Source organism: Schistocerca gregaria, chromosome 9 (genome assembly GCF_023897955.1).
Source record: "Schistocerca gregaria isolate iqSchGreg1 chromosome 9, iqSchGreg1.2, whole genome shotgun sequence".
Lineage (NCBI taxonomy): Eukaryota > Metazoa > Arthropoda > Insecta > Orthoptera > Acrididae > Schistocerca > Schistocerca gregaria.
This window is the reverse complement of record NC_064928.1, coordinates 254,441,810-254,460,696: the sequence shown is the minus strand read 5'-3', so window position 1 is coordinate 254,460,696 and position 18,887 is coordinate 254,441,810. Positions and strand designations below refer to the sequence as shown.

At 41.4% G+C, this 18,887-nt stretch overlaps 1 protein-coding gene across 2 annotated transcripts in view; it reads left to right on the top strand.

The window, feature by feature from the left end:
• Positions 1–18,887, top strand: part of LOC126291581 (uncharacterized) — a 172,685-nt gene that overhangs the window by 54,456 nt on the left and 99,342 nt on the right. For both annotated transcript variants that reach the window (XM_049985114.1, XM_049985113.1), the window contains exons 4-5: positions 14,333–14,455; positions 16,172–16,287. In XM_049985114.1, the coding sequence (XP_049841071.1) occupies positions 14,333–14,455; positions 16,172–16,287 (239 nt within the window). The remainder of the gene's footprint in view (positions 1–14,332; positions 14,456–16,171; positions 16,288–18,887) is intronic.

Sequence of the window (18,887 nt, the reverse complement as noted above, 5' to 3'; positions counted from 1 at the left end):
AGTAGCTCTTTATTAGTTAATCTTCCCATCTAATCTAAAGCATTCATCTATTCTATTCTTGTTTGAACTGCTTATCATTCACACTTCATTTCCACATAATGCTATTCATCAGACAAATGCCTCCAGAAAAGACTTCGCAACACATAAATTGATGTTAGATTTTAACAGATTTCTCTGTCCTGAAATGCTTATCTCACTATTGCCAGTCTGCCTCTTATTATTTCTTCTTTATTTTGACCATCATGAGTTATTTTGCTGCTGAATCAGCAGAGCTCACCTACTACTCTTATTGTCTCATTTCCTAATGTAATTCTCTCAGCATTGTCAGATTTAATTTGACTATTTTCTGATACTCTTGTTCTACTTCTGCTAATGTTCGTGGTATGATTTCTGTTCAATAGACCATCCATCCCATTCATCTGCACTTCCAGTCCTGTGTCGTCTCTCTACAGAATTATGATATCGTCAGCGAACCTTAAAGTTTTTGTTTCTTCTACCTGAACTCTTAATTCCATTTACAAGTTTTATCTCAATTTCCGTCACAGCTTACTCAGTGTACAGATTGAATAACATAGGGGATAGGCTACAGCCCTGTCTCACCACCTTCTCAACCAATGCTTTCATTTGATTTACTTCAACTCTTATAAATGCAGTCTGATTTCTGTAAAAGTTGAAAATAAATTTGCCCTCCCTGTACTGTATCCCTCCTACCTTCAGAATTTTAAAGAGTGAAGTCCAGTCAGCAGTGTTAAAAGTTTTCATTAAACCTACAATTGTTAAAAATATAGCTTTGCCTTTTTCCAACATATCTTCTAAGGTAAAAAATAGTCAGTGCTGTGTTGTGTGTTGCTACGTTTCTCCGGAACCCAAACTTTGTTCCTCAAGGTTGGTTTTTACCAATCACTCCATTCCTCTGTAAATAATTCATGTCAATATTTTACAGCAGTGGCTTATTAAACAGATGATACAGTAGTTGTCGCACCTGTCAGCACTTGCCTTCTTTGGAAGTGGGAGTATTACATTCTTCTTGAAGTCTGCCTGTTTTACATACCTTGCACACACCAGGCGGGATAATTTTGTTGTGGCTGTTTCTCCCGAGGAGCTCATTAATTCTGGGAAAATTTTATCTACTCCATTGGCATTGTTTGCACTAAGTCTTTGGGAGCTATGTGGAATACTTCTTTCAGTGTCGTATCTCCCATCTCATCTTTACATACTTCCTGTTCCGTTTCTATGAAATTGTTATCAAGTTTGTTTCCCTTCTTTAGACCTATATTTTCCTTATACTTTTCAGTTTTACTTTCTTTCCTTAGTACTGGCGTGCCATCTGTGCTCTTGATATTCACCCAGGTGCTTCTGTTTCTTCCAGAGGTCCCTCTAATTTTCCTGTGGGTGACCTGTATATCCCCACAGGTATGCATGTTGCTACAGCATTGTATTTGTCCTCTAGCCACTCTTTCTCAGCCATTTTGTACTTTCTGTCAATCTCATTTTTTAGACCTTTGTATTCGCTTTTATATTTTGTCCTTTTTATCAGTTCAGTATCTCCTGTGTTATCCAAGTATTTCTACTTGACATCTGTAAGCTTGTGCTACCTTAACTTCATTTCTCAGAGCTACCCATTCGTCTTCTATTGCATTCCTTTCCCCTGTTTCAGCCAGTTGTTATCAGAATTCACATCTACCATTGGAAATGATTGCAGGTTTCGAAATCTATGCCTGAACCACTAGAATCTATTTGAAACATTTCTGTACCTCAAGGTCTCTGTTATGCTAACCACCTTTTCCATGATTTTTAAACCAAATATTACCAATGACCAAATTACGCTGTGTGCAGAATTCTACTACATGGTTCACCTTTCATTTCTCTCTCCCAGTCCATGATCCCGTACTATTTTTCCTTCTCCTCCTCCTTCTCCTTCCTTTTCCTACTCACTACAAAATTTCAGGCCACGAAGGGTAACTGTGTTGTCAGAGGCACCTTGCCATGGTTTGTGCAGCTCCGCAGCCTCTCCCCCCATAGGAGGTTCAAGTCCTCCCTCGGGCATGGGCGTGTGTTGTCCTTAGTGTAAGTTACTTTAAGTAATGTGTAAGCTGAGGGACCGAAGACCTCAGCAATTTGATCCCATAGAACTTACCACGAATTTCCAATTTTCCAAATTTCAGTACCCCATTACAATTAAAATTTCATCCCCTTTACCTATCTGAATAATTTCCAAAGTCTCGTTGCGCGTTTTTCTAGTCTCTCCATGATTTGTGGAGGTAGTTGGCATATAAACTTATATGACTGTACTGGGGGTTGGCTTCGTGTCTATCTTGGGTAGAATAATTCATTCACTATGCTGTATACAGTAACTAACTTTCCTGCATTTTATTTTGTTATTCATTGTTAGATCTGCTCCTGCAGACCTCTATCGAGTTTGTATATTCCCACTATATCTATTGATTTAATTTCCCTTCCACCTCCTAAGTCCCCGTCCAGAGGTCCAAATAGAGAGCAGTTTGACCTCTGGGATAGTTTACTTAAGAGTTTGCTGTGATTATTAAGCCATACAAAAGAGCTGCATACGCTCAAAAAAAAAAAAATAGTGTCTGTAGTTTCCCTTTGCTTTTCAGCTGTTTGTAGTGCGAACGTAAGAAGGCCATGTTGGCTTTGTTACAAAGGCCAGATCATTGAGTCATCCAGACTGTTGCCTTTCCAACTACGAGGTACTACCCAAAATATCCAAGAATTGTATTGTAAAAAATCAGGAAACTATAATTATGCCCTAATGTCCTCTGTTATCGTCAAAGTAGTCCCTCAGGTGTGTGTCACAATCCCAGCTTTTTTGTGTAAATCAGCAATCAATTATGGTGTGTGTGTGTGTGTGTGTGTGTGTGTGTGTGTGTGTGTGTGTTCTATAGATTGTGCTGAATGTTGAGTTCTAAATTTCTGACAATGCTGGATGTGCAGAGACAAGGGACTACTGCGGGGTCTGCTCATATTCTGGTCAAGCTTACTCCTATTACAGAAAGGGATTTTATGCTTTCATGTCTGCTTAATCTTTTATTATGTTGCTTGCTTTGTTTTCATGATACTTTGAAAAGCTGCACAAGGACCCTGTATTTTTTTCCTACTAGTGTTGTCCTACAAGTGAGACGAAGTAACTGAAAGCAAAAGTGTTTGCGCTTTACAGAGAGGAAAAAAACCTACACTGCGTGTAAATAATAATTTAAATAGATAAATTATTCGAACAGTGAAAAAAATGTGGCCCATTGGATTAGAAAAATAATTTTTGTTGTTATTTGACACTTACAATTAAAACAATAGGAAAGATTAAGCAAAAACAAACTATTTACGTTGTCTGATGATGTGTTTGCAAGTATATATATTTTCTTGAGCAAATAAGTGTATACATTGTGAAATGTTTGGCTGACACTTTCCCTGTTCTTTCAGTTCTCAAGAGTGTGAAAAATTTACTACATGACCTTTGACAAGGACTTCAACTATGAATTCTGTGTTGGTCATTAATAAACTCTATTTTCATTACTTGTCTTACATTCTGTTACTTTATTTCAATTTTTCCGTAAAAGGGATAGTCCCTCGTAATCTCACTTTCACCATTCAGATGGCAAACTGCACATCAGACAGCTCTCATAACACCGGTAATTTTGGTGCCGACACATTTAAATGAAGAAGACTACTCAAAACAGACAAGATCAGCATGTGAATGAAACATCAAAGGACTTGCAGGAGACACAATTGACTCGAGTAGTCATTGGAAACAAGAAAGTCAATCATGTAAAAGGAGCTTAAGTTATCGCACAGTTACTTTCATTAGTGAAATGAACACTCGTGTTTTCACAAAACATTTAAGACACTATCATGCTCCCCATGCAGCTGCAACAGTTAAAAATTTGTGGTCAAAAAATGTACAATGGATTCTCTTGACTGATCTGGTCAGTGTCTTGGTGAAAACCTTATTTGATGCCTTTATGATGAACATTATTGCTATTTGTGTGTCAGACCTTTTCTTCAAAGACTTAATTAGAGCACATTTTGAAGAATGTGAGCAGGCCACCTGTATTGTGTCAGAATCTCGAGGAAAATATTAACCCTGTAACTATTGCATAAAGGAAGATATCCCTTGTATTTAACAGCATACCCATGCAGGGTTACTTTGACCACACTTTACAGGTGCCATTTGCAACCAGCTGTTAGATATGCAGAGAAAGAACTTGATGTTAGTACTTAGAGTGCCAGTCACTTATTTAAATCCACCTACCCTGTGCCAGCCTCTTATCCCAGTCTTCTTGCCCCACTGCTGGGCATTTTCCCAATACTTCTACTTTCAGGTCCAAGCTAATTTGCAGACCTGAAACAATTTACTATAGTTTGGAAAAAAAAGACTTTATTAACTTCTGTTTAAGAAAATGTTAGATATATTTCTGTTCTCACAAATCTGTTATCAACACTTGGTAAGAAGAATGATGCCATTTTCAGGATATATATAATAGAAAGAAACTTCCACATGGGAAAAATATATTAAAAACAAAGATTCCAAGACTTACCAAGCGGGAAAGCGCCGGTAGATAGGCACAATGGGGGGAAAAAAAAAACCACACACACAGAATTTGAGCTTTTGCAACCAGTGGCTGCTTCGTCAGGAAAGAGGGAAGGAAAAGGAAAGATGAAAGGATGTGGGTTTTAAGGGAGAGGGTAAGGAGTCATTCCAATCCCGGGAGTGGAAAGACTTACCTTAGGGGGAAAAAAGGATAGGTATATACTCGTGCGCGCACACACACACACACACACACACACACACACACACACACATACACACACACACACACACACACACACACACACACACATATCCATCCATACATACACAGACACAAGCAGACATATTTAAAGGCAAAGAGTATGGGCAGAGATGTAAGTCAAGGCGGAAGTGTGGAGGCAATGATGATGTTGAATGACAGGTGAGGTATGAGTGGCGGCAACTTGAAGTTAGCGGAGGTTGAGGCCTGGTGGATAACGAGAAGAGAGGATATATTGAAGGGCAAGTTCCCATCTCCGGAGTTCAGATAGGTTGGTGTTGGTGGGAAGTATCCAGATAACTCGGACGGTGTAACACTGTGCCAAGATGTGCTGGTTGTGCACTAAGGCATGTTTAGTCACAGGGTGATCCTCATTACCAACAAACACTGTCTGCCTGTGTCCATTCATGCGAATGGACAGTTTGTTGCTGGTCATTCCCACATAGAAAGCGTCACAGTGTAGGCAGGTCAGTTGGTAAATCATGTGGGTGCTTTCACACGAAGGTTAGGTGGACGGCGGAAAGACACTCTTGGTGGAGTAGGGAGGATTTCATGAAGGATGGATCTCATTTCGGGGCAGGATTTTAGGAAGTCGTATCCCTGCTGGAGAGCCACATTCAGAGTCTGATCCAGTCCCGGGAAGTATCCTGTCACAAGTGGGGCACTTTTGGGGTTCTTCTGTGAGAGGTTCTGGGTTTGAGGGGATGAGGTAGTGGCTCTGGTTATCTGCTTCTGTACCAGGTCGGGAGGGTAGTTGCCGGATGCGAAAGCTGTTTTCAGGTTGTTGGTGTAATGGTCCAGGGATTCAGGACTGGAGCAGATTCGTTTGCCATGAAGGCCTAGGCTGTAGGGAAGGGACCGTTTGATATGGAATGGGTGGCAGCTGTCATAATGGAGGTACTGTTGCTTGTTGGTGGGTTTGATGTGGACGGTTGTGTGAAGCTGGCCATTGGACAGATGGAGGTCAACGTCAAGGAAAGTGGCATGGGATTTGGAGTAGGACCAGGTGAATCTGATTGAACCAAAGGAGTTGAGGTTGGAGAGGAAATTCTGGAGTTGTTCTTCACTGTGAGTCCAGATCATGAAGATGTCATCAATAAATCTGTACCAAACTTTGGGTTGGCAGGCTTGGGTAACCAAGAAGGCTTCCTCTAAGCGACCCATAAATAGGTTGGCATACGAGGGGGCCATCCTGGTACCCATGGCTGTTCCCTTTAATTGTTGGTATGTCTGGCCTTCAAAAGTGAAGAAATTGTGGGTCAGGATGAAACTGGCTAAGGTGACAAGGAAAGAGGTTTTGGGTAGGGTGGCAGGTGATCGGCGCGAAAGGAAGTGCTCCATTGCAGCTAGGCCCTGGACGTGCAGGATATTTGTGTATAAGGAATTGGCATCAATGGTTACAAGGATGGTTTCCGGGGGTAACAGACTGGGTACGGATTTCAGGCGTTCCAGAAAGTGGTTGGTGTCTTTGATGAAGGATGGGAGACTGCATGTAATGGGTTGAAGGTGTTGATCTACATAGGCAGAGATACATTCTGTGGGGGCTTGGTAACCAGCTACAATGGGGCGGCCAGGATGTTTGGGTTTGTGAATTTTAGGAAGTAGGTAGAAGGTAGGAGTGCGAGGTGTCGGTGGGGTCAGGAGTTTGATGGTTTCAGGTGAAAGGTTTTGTAGGGGGCCTAAGGTTCTGAGGATCCCTTGAAGCTCCGCCTGGACATCAGGAATGGGATTACCTTGGCAAACTTTGTATGTAGAGATGTCTGAAAGCTGACGCAGTCCCTCAGCCACATACTCCCAACGATCAAGTACCACGGTCGTGGAACCCTTGTCAGCCGAAAGAATGATGATGGATCGGTTAGCTTTCAGATCACGGATAGCCTGGGCTTCGGCTGTGGTGATGTTTGGAGTAGGATTAAGGTTTTTCAAGAAAGATTGAGAGGCAAGGCTGGAAGTGAGAAATTCCTGGAAGGTATGGAGAGGGTGATTTTGAGGAAGAGGATGTAGGTCCCGCTGTGATGGAGGACGGAAATGTTCCAGGCAGGGTTCAATTTGGATAGTGTCTTGGGGAGTGGGATCAGGATTATTTTTCTTCGTGGCAAAGTGATATTTCCAGCAGAGACTACGAGTGTAGGACAGTAAATCTTTGACAAGGGCAGTTTGGTTGAACCATGGAGTGGGGCTGAAGATGAAGCCTTTGGATAGGACAGAGGTTTCGGATTGGGATAGAGGTTTGGAGGAAAGGTTAACTATTGAATTGGGGTGTTGTGGTTCCAGATTGTGTTGACTAGAATTTTGAGATGTTGGGGGGAGTGGAGCTGGAAGTGGGAGATTGAGTAGGTGGGAGAGGCTGGGTTTGTGTGCAATGAGAGGAGCTTGAGGTTTGTTGGGAAGGTTGTGGAGGGTGAGTGAGTTGCCTTTCCCGAGGTGGGAAACCAGGAGATTGGATAGTTTTTTGAGGTGGAGGGTGGCATGCTGTTCTAATTTGCGGTTGGCCTGTAGGAGGATGCTATGAATAGCCGATGTGGATGTGGGAGAGGAAAGATTGAGGACTTTGATTTGGGATAGGAGTTGACGGGTGTGTTCATTGGCCGAGTCGATATATAGGTGAAGGATTAGGCGGGTGAGGGCTATGGATTGTGCTGTTTGGAACTGGTATAAGGACTGATGGAAAGAAGGATTGCAGCCAGAGATGGGAACTTTAAGTGTGAGGCCTTTGGGAGTAATGCCAAATGTCAGGCAAGCCTGAGTAAATAAAAGATGGTAGCGTAATCTGGCTAGGGTGAAGGCATGTTTGCGGAGGGAATGTAAATAAAATTTAATGGGGTCGTTGTAGGGATGTTGTGAGGTAGACATGGTATTAGAAGGTGCAAGGGTAATATGAGGTTAAAGTGAAAATAAATAGAAATATATATAGGGAGAGATAAAGGTGTGAAAAAAGTCGAAAAAGTGTTGGTTTGAGATGAGCTATGTTGATCCTGTGGTGAACTTATGTTGGTGAACAACAATGGGTGCAAAGGTTAGGTAGTTGTGTTATCTCCAAAACATGTTAAACCGTGGGGAAATTCAGGAAAATTTCGAAAAAAAAATATTCATGAAAAAAGTTACGAAAGAAAAAGAAAAAAATTTTTCGAAAAAAGTCTTGAAAAAGATTTCCTGAAAAAATAAAATTTCGAAAAAATTTTTCGAATAAAATCTCGAAAAATATGCGTGTAAATGTATTCAAAGGACTGGTTTTGCACTGGCAGGTTATGAGAATGAGGCTAACAATTGTTTGATGAAGAAATAATAACGTTTAAACTTGTGGGAAGCTGCTAAAAAAGATCGGTTATGTGGGAAAAAACGGGAATGGAAATAACACAAAAGTGGTTGGAAATAGCTGAGATGGTTGTTTAATGGGTGAAAGGAACTGAAGCTGTGAAATAGTATTCACGAGTTGACACGAAATGTTTGTAAACTTGGAACAGTGGATTTTATAGCAGCGGTTATGTTGAAAGCGTTAAAAATTTTTTAGGTTATGGTTTGGAAGTAAATTACGTATTATTGAGTATAATTAGGCAGGATAAAATGTATGGTAGATTACGGAATAGGGGAAGATGAATACAAAGTGAAACTGCTTGTACAAACAAAGAGAGAAAGTAAGATGATAGAGAAGATTTCGAAATGCAACAGAGACAATAACAAACGTAATTGTTGGGTTCAAATTAACGATGATGTAAATTAAAAAAAGACAAACACACACACAGAATTTGAGCTTTCGCAACCGGCAGCTGCTTCGTCAGGAAAGAGGGAAGGAAAAGGAAAAATGAAAGGATGTGGGTTTTAAGGGAGAGGGTAAGGAGTCATTCCAATCCCGGGAGCGGAAAGACTTACATTAGGGGGAAAAAAGGATAGGTATATACTCGTGCGCACGCACGCACACACACACACACACACACACACACACACACACACACACACACACACATATCCATCCATACATACACAGACACAAGCAGACATATTTAAAGGCAAAGAGTATGGGCAGAGATGTAAGTCAAGGTGGAAGTGTGGAGGCAAAGGTGATGTTGAATGACAGGTGAGGTATGAGTTGCGGCAACTTGAAATTAGCGGAGATTGAGGCCTGGTGGATAACAAGAAGAGAGGATATATTTAAGGGCAAGTTCCCATCTCCGGAGTTCGGATAGGTTGGTGTTGGTGGGAAGTATCCAGATAACTCGGACGGTGTAACACTGTGCCAAGATGTGCTGGCTGTGCACTAAGGCATGTTTAGCCACAGAGTGATCCTCATTACACACACACACACACACACACACACACACACAATGTAAATTTGAACCCAACAATTACGTTTGTTATTGTCTCTGTTGCATTTCGAAATCTTTTCTATCATCTTACTTTCTCTTTTTGTTTGCACAAGTAGTTTCACTTTGTATTCATCTTCCCTTTTTCCATAATCCACCACATTTTATCCTGCCTAATTATAATAATACATAATTTACTTCCAAACCATAACCTAAAAACTTTAATGCTTTCAACATTACCGCTGCTATAAAATCCACTGTTCCAAGTTTACAAACATTTCGTGTAAACTCGTGAATACTATTTCACAGCTTCAGTTCCTCTCACCCATTAAACAACCATCTCAGCTATTTCCAACAACTTTCGTTTTATTTCCATTCCCGTTTTTCCCATATAACAGATCATTTTTTAGCAGCTTCCCACAGGTTTAAACATTATTATTTCTTCGTCAAATAATTGTTAGCCTCATTTTCATGACCTGCCAGCACATAACCAGTCCTTTAAATACATTTACACGCATTTTTTTTTTCGAAATTTTCCTGAATTTCCCCACCCTGTAACGTGTTTTGGAGACATCACAACTAGCTAACCTCTGCACCCATTGTTGTTCACCAACCTAAGTTCAGCACAGGATCAACATAGCTCATCTCAAACCAACACTTTTTCGACTTTTTTCACACCTTTGTCTCTCCCTATATATATATCTATTTATTTTCACTTTAACCTCATATTACCCTTTCCACCTAATACCATGTCAACCTCACAACATCCCTACAACGACCCCATTAAATTTTATTTACATTCCCTCCGCAAACATGCCTTCACCCTAGCCAGATTACGCTCCCATCTTTTATTTACTCAGTCTTGCCTCACACTTAAAGTTCCCATCTCTGGCTGCAATCCTTCTTTCCATCAGTCCTTATACCAGTTCCAAACAGCACAATCCATAGCCCTCACCCGCCTAATCCTTCACCTATACATCGACTCGGCCAATGAACACACCCATCAACTCCTATCCCAAATCAAAGTCCTCAATCTTTCCTCTCTCACATCCACACCGGCTGTTCATAGCATCCTCCTACAGGCCAACCGCAAATTAGAACAGCATGCCACCCTCCACCTCAAAAAACTATCCAATCTCCTGGTTTCCCACCTCGGGAAAGGCAACTCACTCACCCTCCACAACCTTTCCAACAAACCTCAACCGGCTCTCATTTCACACAGACCCAGTCTCTCCCATCTACTCAATCTCCCACTTCCAGTTCCATTCCCCCCAACACCTCAAAATTCTAGTCAACACAATCTGGAACCACAACACCCCAATTCAATAGTTAACCTTTCCTCCAAACCTCTCTCCCAATCCGAAACCTCTGTCCTATCCAAAGGCCCCACCTTCAGCCCCATTCCCAGATTCAACTATACTGCCCTTGTCAAAGATTTACTGTCCTACACTCGTAGTCTCTGCTGGAAATATCACTTTGCCACGAAGAAAAATAATCCTGATCCCACTCCTAATGATCCAACTCCCCAAGGCACTATCCAAATTGAACCCTGCCTGGAACATTTCCGTCCTCCATCACAGCGGGACCCACATCCTCTTCCTCAAAATCACCCTCTCCATACCTTCCAGGAATTTCTCACTTCCAGCCTTGCCTCTCAATCTTTCTTGAAAAACCTTAATCCTACTGCAAACATCACCACAGCCGAAGCCCAGGCTATCCGTGATCTGAAAGCTAACCGATCCATCATCATTCTTCCGGCTGACAAGGGTTCCACGACCGTGGTACTTGATCGTTGGGAGTATGTGGCTGAGGGTTGCGTCAGCTTTCAGAGAACTCTGCATACAAAGTTTGCCAAGGTTATCCCATTCCTGATGTCCATGCCGAGCTTCAAGGAATCCTCAGAACCTTAGGCCCCCTACAAAACCTTTCACCTGACTCCATCAAACTCCTGACCCCACCGACACCTCGCACTCCTACCTTCTACCTACTTCCTAAAAATCACAGCCATGGGTACCAGGATGGCCCCCTCGTATGCCAACCTATTTATGGGTCACTTAGAGGAAGCCTTCTTGGTTACCCAAGCCTGCCAACCCAAAGTTTGGTACAGATTTATTGACGACATCTTCATGATCTGGACTCACAGTTAAGAAAAACTCCAGAATTTCCTCTCCAACCTCAACTCCTTTGGTTTCATCAGATTCACCTGGTTCTACTCCAAATCCAATGCCACTTTCCTTGACGTTGACCTCCATCTGTCCAATGGCCAGCTTCACACAACCGTCCACATCAAACCCACCAACAAGCAACAGTACCTCCATTATGACAGCTGCCACCCATTCCATATCAAACAGTCCCTTCCCTACAGCCTAGGCCTTCGTGGCAAACGAATCTGCTCCAGTCCTGAATCCCTCAACCATTACACCAACCATCTGAAAACGGCTTTCGCTTCCTGCAACTACCCTCCCGACCTGGTACAGAAGCAAATAACCAGAGCCACTTCCTCATCCCCTCAAACCCAGAACCTCTCACAGAAGTACCCTAAAAGTGTCCCACTTGTGACAGGATACTTCCCGGGACTGGATCAGACTGAATGTGGCTCTCCAGCAGGGATATGACTTCCTAAAATCCTGCCCCGAAATGAGATCCATCCTTCATGAAATCCTCCACACTCCACCAAGAGTGTCTTTCCGCCGTCCACCTAACCTTCGTAACCTCTTGGTTCATCCCTATGAAATCCCCAAACCACCTTCCCTACCCTCTGGCTCCTACCCTTGTAACCGCCCCTGGTGTAAAACCTGTCCTATGCACCCTCCCACCACCACTTACTCCAGTCCTGTAACCCGAAAGGTGTACACGATCAAAGGGAGAGCCACGTGTGAAAGCACCCACGTGATTTACCAACTGACCTGCCTGCACTGTGACGCTTTCTATGCGGGAATGACCAGCAACAAACTGTCCATTCGCATGAATGGACACAGGCAGACAGTGTTTGTTGGTAATGAGGATCACCCTGTGGCTAAACATGCCTTGATGCACAGCCAGCACATCTTGGCACAGTGTTACACCGTCAGAGTTATCTGGATACTTCCCACCAACACCAACCTATCCGAACTCCGGAGATGGGAACTCGCCCTTCAGTATATCCTCTCTTCTCGATATCCGCCAGGCCTCAACCTCCGCTAATTTCAAGTTGCTGCCGTTCATACCTCACCTGTCTTTCAACAACTTCTCTGCCTCTGTACTTCCACCTAGACTGACATCTCTGCCCAAACTCTTTGCCTTTACAAATGTCTGCTTGTGTCTGTGTATGTGCGGATGGATATGTGTGTGTGTGTGCGCGCGAGTGTACACCTGTCCTTTTTTCCCCCTAAGGTAAGTCTTTCTGCTCCTTTGATTGGAATGACTCCTTACCCTCTCCCTTAAAACCCACATCCTTTCGTCTTTCCCTCTCCTTCCCTCTTTCCTGAAGAAGCAGTCGTCGGTTGCGAAAGCTAGAAATTCTGTGTGTGTGTTTGTGTGATTTATTTATTGTGCCCGTCTACCGGTGCTTTCCCGCTTGGTAAGTCTTGGAATCTTTGTTTTTAATATATTTTTCCCATGTGGAAGTTTCTTTCTATTTTATATATTGTACCGTTTCCTTTACAGCACATTAATATAATGACGAATTCATTTTTATATACAGTGAGACTGAAACATAGGTAAAGGAGAATGACAGGTAGTCTTGCTTTGTGCAGTAGAGCTGGGAGTGTGGTTGTATGCAAAGCTGGTGTGTTTGCAAGCAACAAGCAGTTTTGTGTCACAGCAAAAGAATAGATTGTAATACCAGTACACTCTTTGGTGGTTTATGATAAAGTTGTGAACAATGGAACCAAGAAAAAATATATCATGAAAGAGTGGGGGTGTGGAGTGAAATATGCTCCTTATTTTTATATACTTGAATTTAGAACATTTCGTGACAGTACTCACTTTTCCGTTGATGTTTATAAGATGATATTTGACTTTTTTGTGTTGGCTTCAGTCGTCTAGTGAAAGTACGATTCCATAATGCTGTTTCGTCGGCTGCGGAACTGTCCTGGTTCAATGCGTTTGCCTCATTTTTGGTGCTTCAAATACCATTTTTCCAAATGTGCTTCCTTCTTGATGTTTGTATAAAAAAGAAGTAGAATAACTCATTTTTGTTGGTCACTTGCAAATTATTGTAATGGGGACCTGTACATTGTTCCACCATCACACACCGAGTGTTCACTGCTGACTGACTACAGTCAAAGACGACTCCAGTGTCAAAGACATTTCACACAACACACAAGCTTCCACTTGTAGCCAGTCTCTTTGATATTATTTGTCACATCTACTAATATTAATCAATATGCTGTCACTCTCGAACATATGAGCAAATTAGCACAAAACAAGGCAAATTACAATTCACATAAATATAAGAAAACATTTACAACATCCCCTCATTAGATTTGGTATGGACAATTCCGGTAGAAAATAACACATTTCCCAGATCCATCACAGGAGGGGCACTTAGTAAGCTTCAAGGAGGAAAATGTGACATAGAAAGCAGGAGATTCTTAAGTGTCTCACATGACAGAAATTAAGCAGGTCATACAGATGCACTGATACACACAATGGTGCACATAATTGTAATAAATGAGTCCTTAAATATGAACTAAAAGATAGGGGAGTGTTCAGTAAAGGCTTTGTGACTGCAGTTATTTTAAAATGTTACATGGCATCAAAGACTAACATTTTTGTAGTTTGCACGAATGGTGTCTTTGGGCTTTTGCTGATTTATGTACAGTAATTTTAAGCAGCAGAAACAGTCATATCTTGTCAGTACAATTTATCACTTTTTTCTGTACTCACAGTAAATTGCAAAACTTTTTTCCCCGAAATCTTAAAATTCGAACCATTCGACTATGTTGTGAAATCAGACTAGATACAAATTTATGCACCTTAGTTATGCATTTCATATTGTTTGGCAAAAAAAAGTTAATTTTTATTTTCAAAACTTAACAGGGTGTGAAGGACATCAAATTATGTGGTATTGCGTAAATTTTTGTTGATTTTATTGCCCATACATGTCACATGCTGATACTCTGTCATCGACAGCATTACTGTAAAATTATCAGGAACAATTCTTTGTATGTTTCACTTATCCGCCTGATTTATGAGGATAACTGTAATTGCTCAAATGCTTATTGATTCTTGTATGTTTCTTTAAAGGTTGGAAGCGCGAGATCGTGTTCCGAAGTGCTGGTGGTAGTTCCACAAAAGGACTAGCAGATGTCTATTATTTTACCCCATCTGGGAAGAAAGTGCGTTCTACCAGGGAGATGATGGAGAATCGTAAGTAATTCTTTCATGGGTTTTTAAACTAGTGTTCTTTACTACTCACCAATCTTATCAGCATTTCTTTCAAAATGTTGCTGTAACCGTGACAACGAGTGAAAAACAATAGGACGGAACAAACTCCGTAAATTTCATTGTTCTTCAGATTGCTACACTTTCAAAAATAATGTGGTGCAGACAGTAAAGCGAAACAGTTAATAACCCACTCATCCTCCCTCTTTATGTAGAATCTCTTTGCAGCTCAAAACAATATGAAAGACATTCATGAAGCTTGGGAAGAATGCTGTAATAAAGGAAAAATTAAGTAAAATGCTTGGATATGGAAAAAAAAATATTTTTAGAGGTTCACTGTCACAAAATACAGCTATTAATATATATGCTGTATGCTGAACATGTTTCTGTATGGTTGCAGCATCCTTTGGAGTATTTTAATTTTTCAAAAATAATTTGTAAGGGAAAAATCTGTAGTTACTTGTTATGACTCAAGATCAAAATATTATTGTGAGTTATGGTATGCCATTTTGTGATTTTCTTCAGATTTGTCTGGGAGTATATCTGGAACTAGAATAATTTGTTGAGTCTACTTTGACTGAAAAAATACCTCATTTGGTACTGGTGCACAATACAAATGGAAACAGTTAAAAAAATAAATAAAATAATGTGAGCCTATATACATTACAACATGAATTCACTTTCACTCTCTTTTGATCATTATTCTGATTGGTGTGCTCTTTTTACTGTCCCTCACAATGTTCTATAGGATTATTGATTCTCTCTTAAGATCAAAACAAAACAAAAAATCTGAAAATTTTTTGCAGCTAATGTAACTATTTTTTTAAAGCTGCTTGTTCCAAACTCTTTCTCGGTCTGTGAGTGCTGTTCTTTAGCATATTATTATTATTATTATTATTATTATTATTATGAAACGTGTTGTATCATTAAAAATATGGGCCGGCCAGTGTGGCCAAGCTGTTCTCGGCGCTTCAGTCTGGAACCATGCGGCCACTACTGTTGCATGTTCGAATCCTGCCTCAGGCATGGATGTGTGTGATGTCCTTAGGTTAGTTAGGTTTAAGTAGTTCAAAGTTCTAGGGGACTGATGACCTCAGATGTTAAATCCCATAGTGCTCAGAGCCATTTGAACAATTTGAAAATATGGAACTTTTGTGACCCCTGTTTCAAAACTGCTGCATTTTATCACTGTTTTGTTTTTCTGATCAGTATCACCATCCATCGTCTAAACCATTTTCTTGTGGGTGGGCACCACAGGCGAGGCGATGCATTCTGTATTGAACAGCATAATTGATATGTCAGTGTTGACCCCTAAACATTTCACATTAATACTGAGCAACTTTCTCCAGTAATGAAAATAAATTACTTATTGCTTTACACTTCCTAAAATGCTTGATGAAAAATGTTGAGTTCGGTTTCAATTATTCTCCACATTTTGTTGTTTGTTGTATTAATACTCTACAATACTGGTTGCTGTTGCACTTAATAAAAATCCAGTGCAAGAAATATGTTGGATTATACACTGCTTAAGGCAATCAGGTCATGCTAATGAGGATCTGATTGTGTTTATGTGTAACTAAATATGAAAGGAATACCATCATACAGATTTAACTTCAGCAGGAAACACTTACATACCAAGTAAATATTTGAAGTGGTCAACACTTCCTGTAGGTTTCATTAAATCTTTAATTTCTGTTGCAGTTGAAGGCACTGATTTAACTCTGGACAACTTCACTTTTACTAAAGAGCCTCTTGGAATAAATGATCCAGATAAAGAAGTAATCAGGGATGCAAGACGTATGTCAGTAACACCCAAGGTAAATTACAATGCTTTGTGTTAACATGTAGTGAAATTGTGCAATTGAACGTCCTCGATGGAATAACAATAATCTGGAAAAGATAGATTGCTACTCACCACAGAAGATGCATTGGGTCACACACAGACAGAATGAACAGAGTACTAGAAATATTTAAGCTTTTGGACAAAGTCCTTCCTCAGAAGTAGATTGACACAACACCAACAACTACTACTCTCACACTCCTGGCTACTGTCTCTGGCCTCTTAAGGTCTGACTGCAAATATCAACGAAACAGCAACCAACACCCCCAACAACAAAAAATTGCACGCGTGTGCGCACATGCCCACACGCGCGCGCGCGCGACTGCTGTCTCCGGCTTCTCAGACCCACCTGAAGTGGCTAGAGACAGTAGCCATATGTATGAGTTTGTGTGTGTGTGTGTGTGTGTGTGTGTGTGTGTGTGTGTGTGAGTGAGTGAGTGAGTGGGGGGTGGGGGTGGGGGTGACTTCTGAGGAGGAACCGAAACTTAAATGTTTCAAGTGTCCTTTTCATTGTGTGTCTGCAACCCAGTGATGCCTGTAAGTAGTGAATAGTTATCTATCATTTCCTTAGCAAACTTAGTTATGTGAGCCTGCATGTCATAAATGGGATAGCATGCAATCCCATTTAAATACTGAGTAATTTACAGGTGTTAATTTAATTTTATCCATATTTTGCAGTTTCAAATGTGATTGTATTCAATACACTGGAGGTATGAATTTAAAAACACCCCCAGCCACAAATTATTATTATTATTATTATTATTATTATTATTATTTTAATGCACTTTGGACCCTCTGGGTCCATCATCAAGTGTAACTTGTCCTAATACATGCTTTATTTTTTTTCCTCTTGAATGAGGTCAAATGTATATTCCTGTCATGAAAAGGTTTGATGTTAGGTTATGAATTTCATAACTCAAATGCAGAAAATATGTGTGAAACAGTGGAAAAGACGAACAGCATAAACTTACCACATAATCAGAGAAAAGCATTTTTAATGTTTTAGCATAGCAAATATTTTTTTCTCCGTTGTTTCCACACTTCATTCAGGAGGCACATTTGCATACACATGTCTGTAAACACTTCACAGATGTTTTTGTACATGGTGTGGTCAAAGATTAATTTATTCGTAGTGCTAAAGATACACTTATTAAACAATTGATATACGCAGGAAATACCTTTAGAATAGGTCTTTAAAATTACTGAAATAACTGTGACTTGCGAAATATGTTTGTTCATTTCACATAGATCCTGGTTTTTTGATTTTGTGCAGGTATATTTCCAGTTCTAACAGATTTAGGGTCTTGGCTTCATTATGTAGTACTACCAGATTGTTTTCTAGACTGTTGATGACATGTTCCATTTCTAACATATGTTATGCAATGACTGATTTTTCCAAGTGGTTGAGCCTGTTCTTGAAAATGAGTTCTGAAGTTTCTGCCTGTTTTCCCTACATATTAGGCAGAAGACCTGGGGCATGATACTTTGTGCATTCCGCTGTTGTTGTATTTTTGTGTATTTGACTTCATGTTATGGGCGAGTAAGTTTCCTAACTTATTATTAGTTGAGAATGCAACTGTTACAATATACACTCCTGGAAATTGAAATAAGAACACTGTAAATTTATTGTCCCAGGAAGGGGAAACTTTATTGACACATTCCTGGGGTCAGATACATCACATGATCACACTGACAGAACCACAGGCACATAGACACAGGCAACAGAGCATGCACAATGTCGGCACTAGTATAGTGTATATCCACCTTTCGCAGCAATGCAGGCTGCTATTCTCCCGTGGAGACGATCGTAGAGATGCTGGATGTAGTCCTGTGGAACGGCTTGCCATGCCATTTCCACCTGGCGCCTCAGTTGGACCAGCGTTCGTGCTGGACGTGCAGACCGCGTGAGACGACGCTTCATCCAGTCCCAAATATGCTCAAGGGGGGACAGATCTGGAGACCTTGCTGGCCAGGGTAGTTGACTTACACCTTCTAGAGCACGTTGGGTGGCACGGGATACATGCGGACGTGCATTGTCCTGTTGGAACAGCAAGTTCCCTTGCCAGTCTAGGAATGGTGGAACGATGGGTTCGATGACGGTTTGGATGTACCGTGCACTATTCAGTGTCCCCTCGACGATCACCAGAGGTGTACGGCCAGTGTAGGAGATCGCTCCCCACACCATGATGCCGGGTGTTGGCCCTGTGTGCCTCGGTCGTATGCAGTCCTGATTGTGGCGCTCACCTGCACGGCGCCAAACACGTATACGACCATCATTGGCACCAAGGCAGAAGCGACTCTCATTGCTGAAGACGACACGTCTCCATTCGTCCCTCCATTCACGCCTGTCGCGACACCACTGGAGGCGGGCTGCACGATGTTGGGGCGTAAGCGGAAGACGGCCTAGTGGTGTGCGGGATCGTAGCCCAGCTTCATGGAGACGGTTGTGAATGGTCCTCGCCAATACCCAAGGAGCAACAGAGTCCCTAATTTGCTGGGAAGTGGCGGTGCTGTCCCCTACGGCACTGCGTAGGATCCTACGGTCTTGGCGTGCATCCGTGCGTCTCTGCGGTCCGG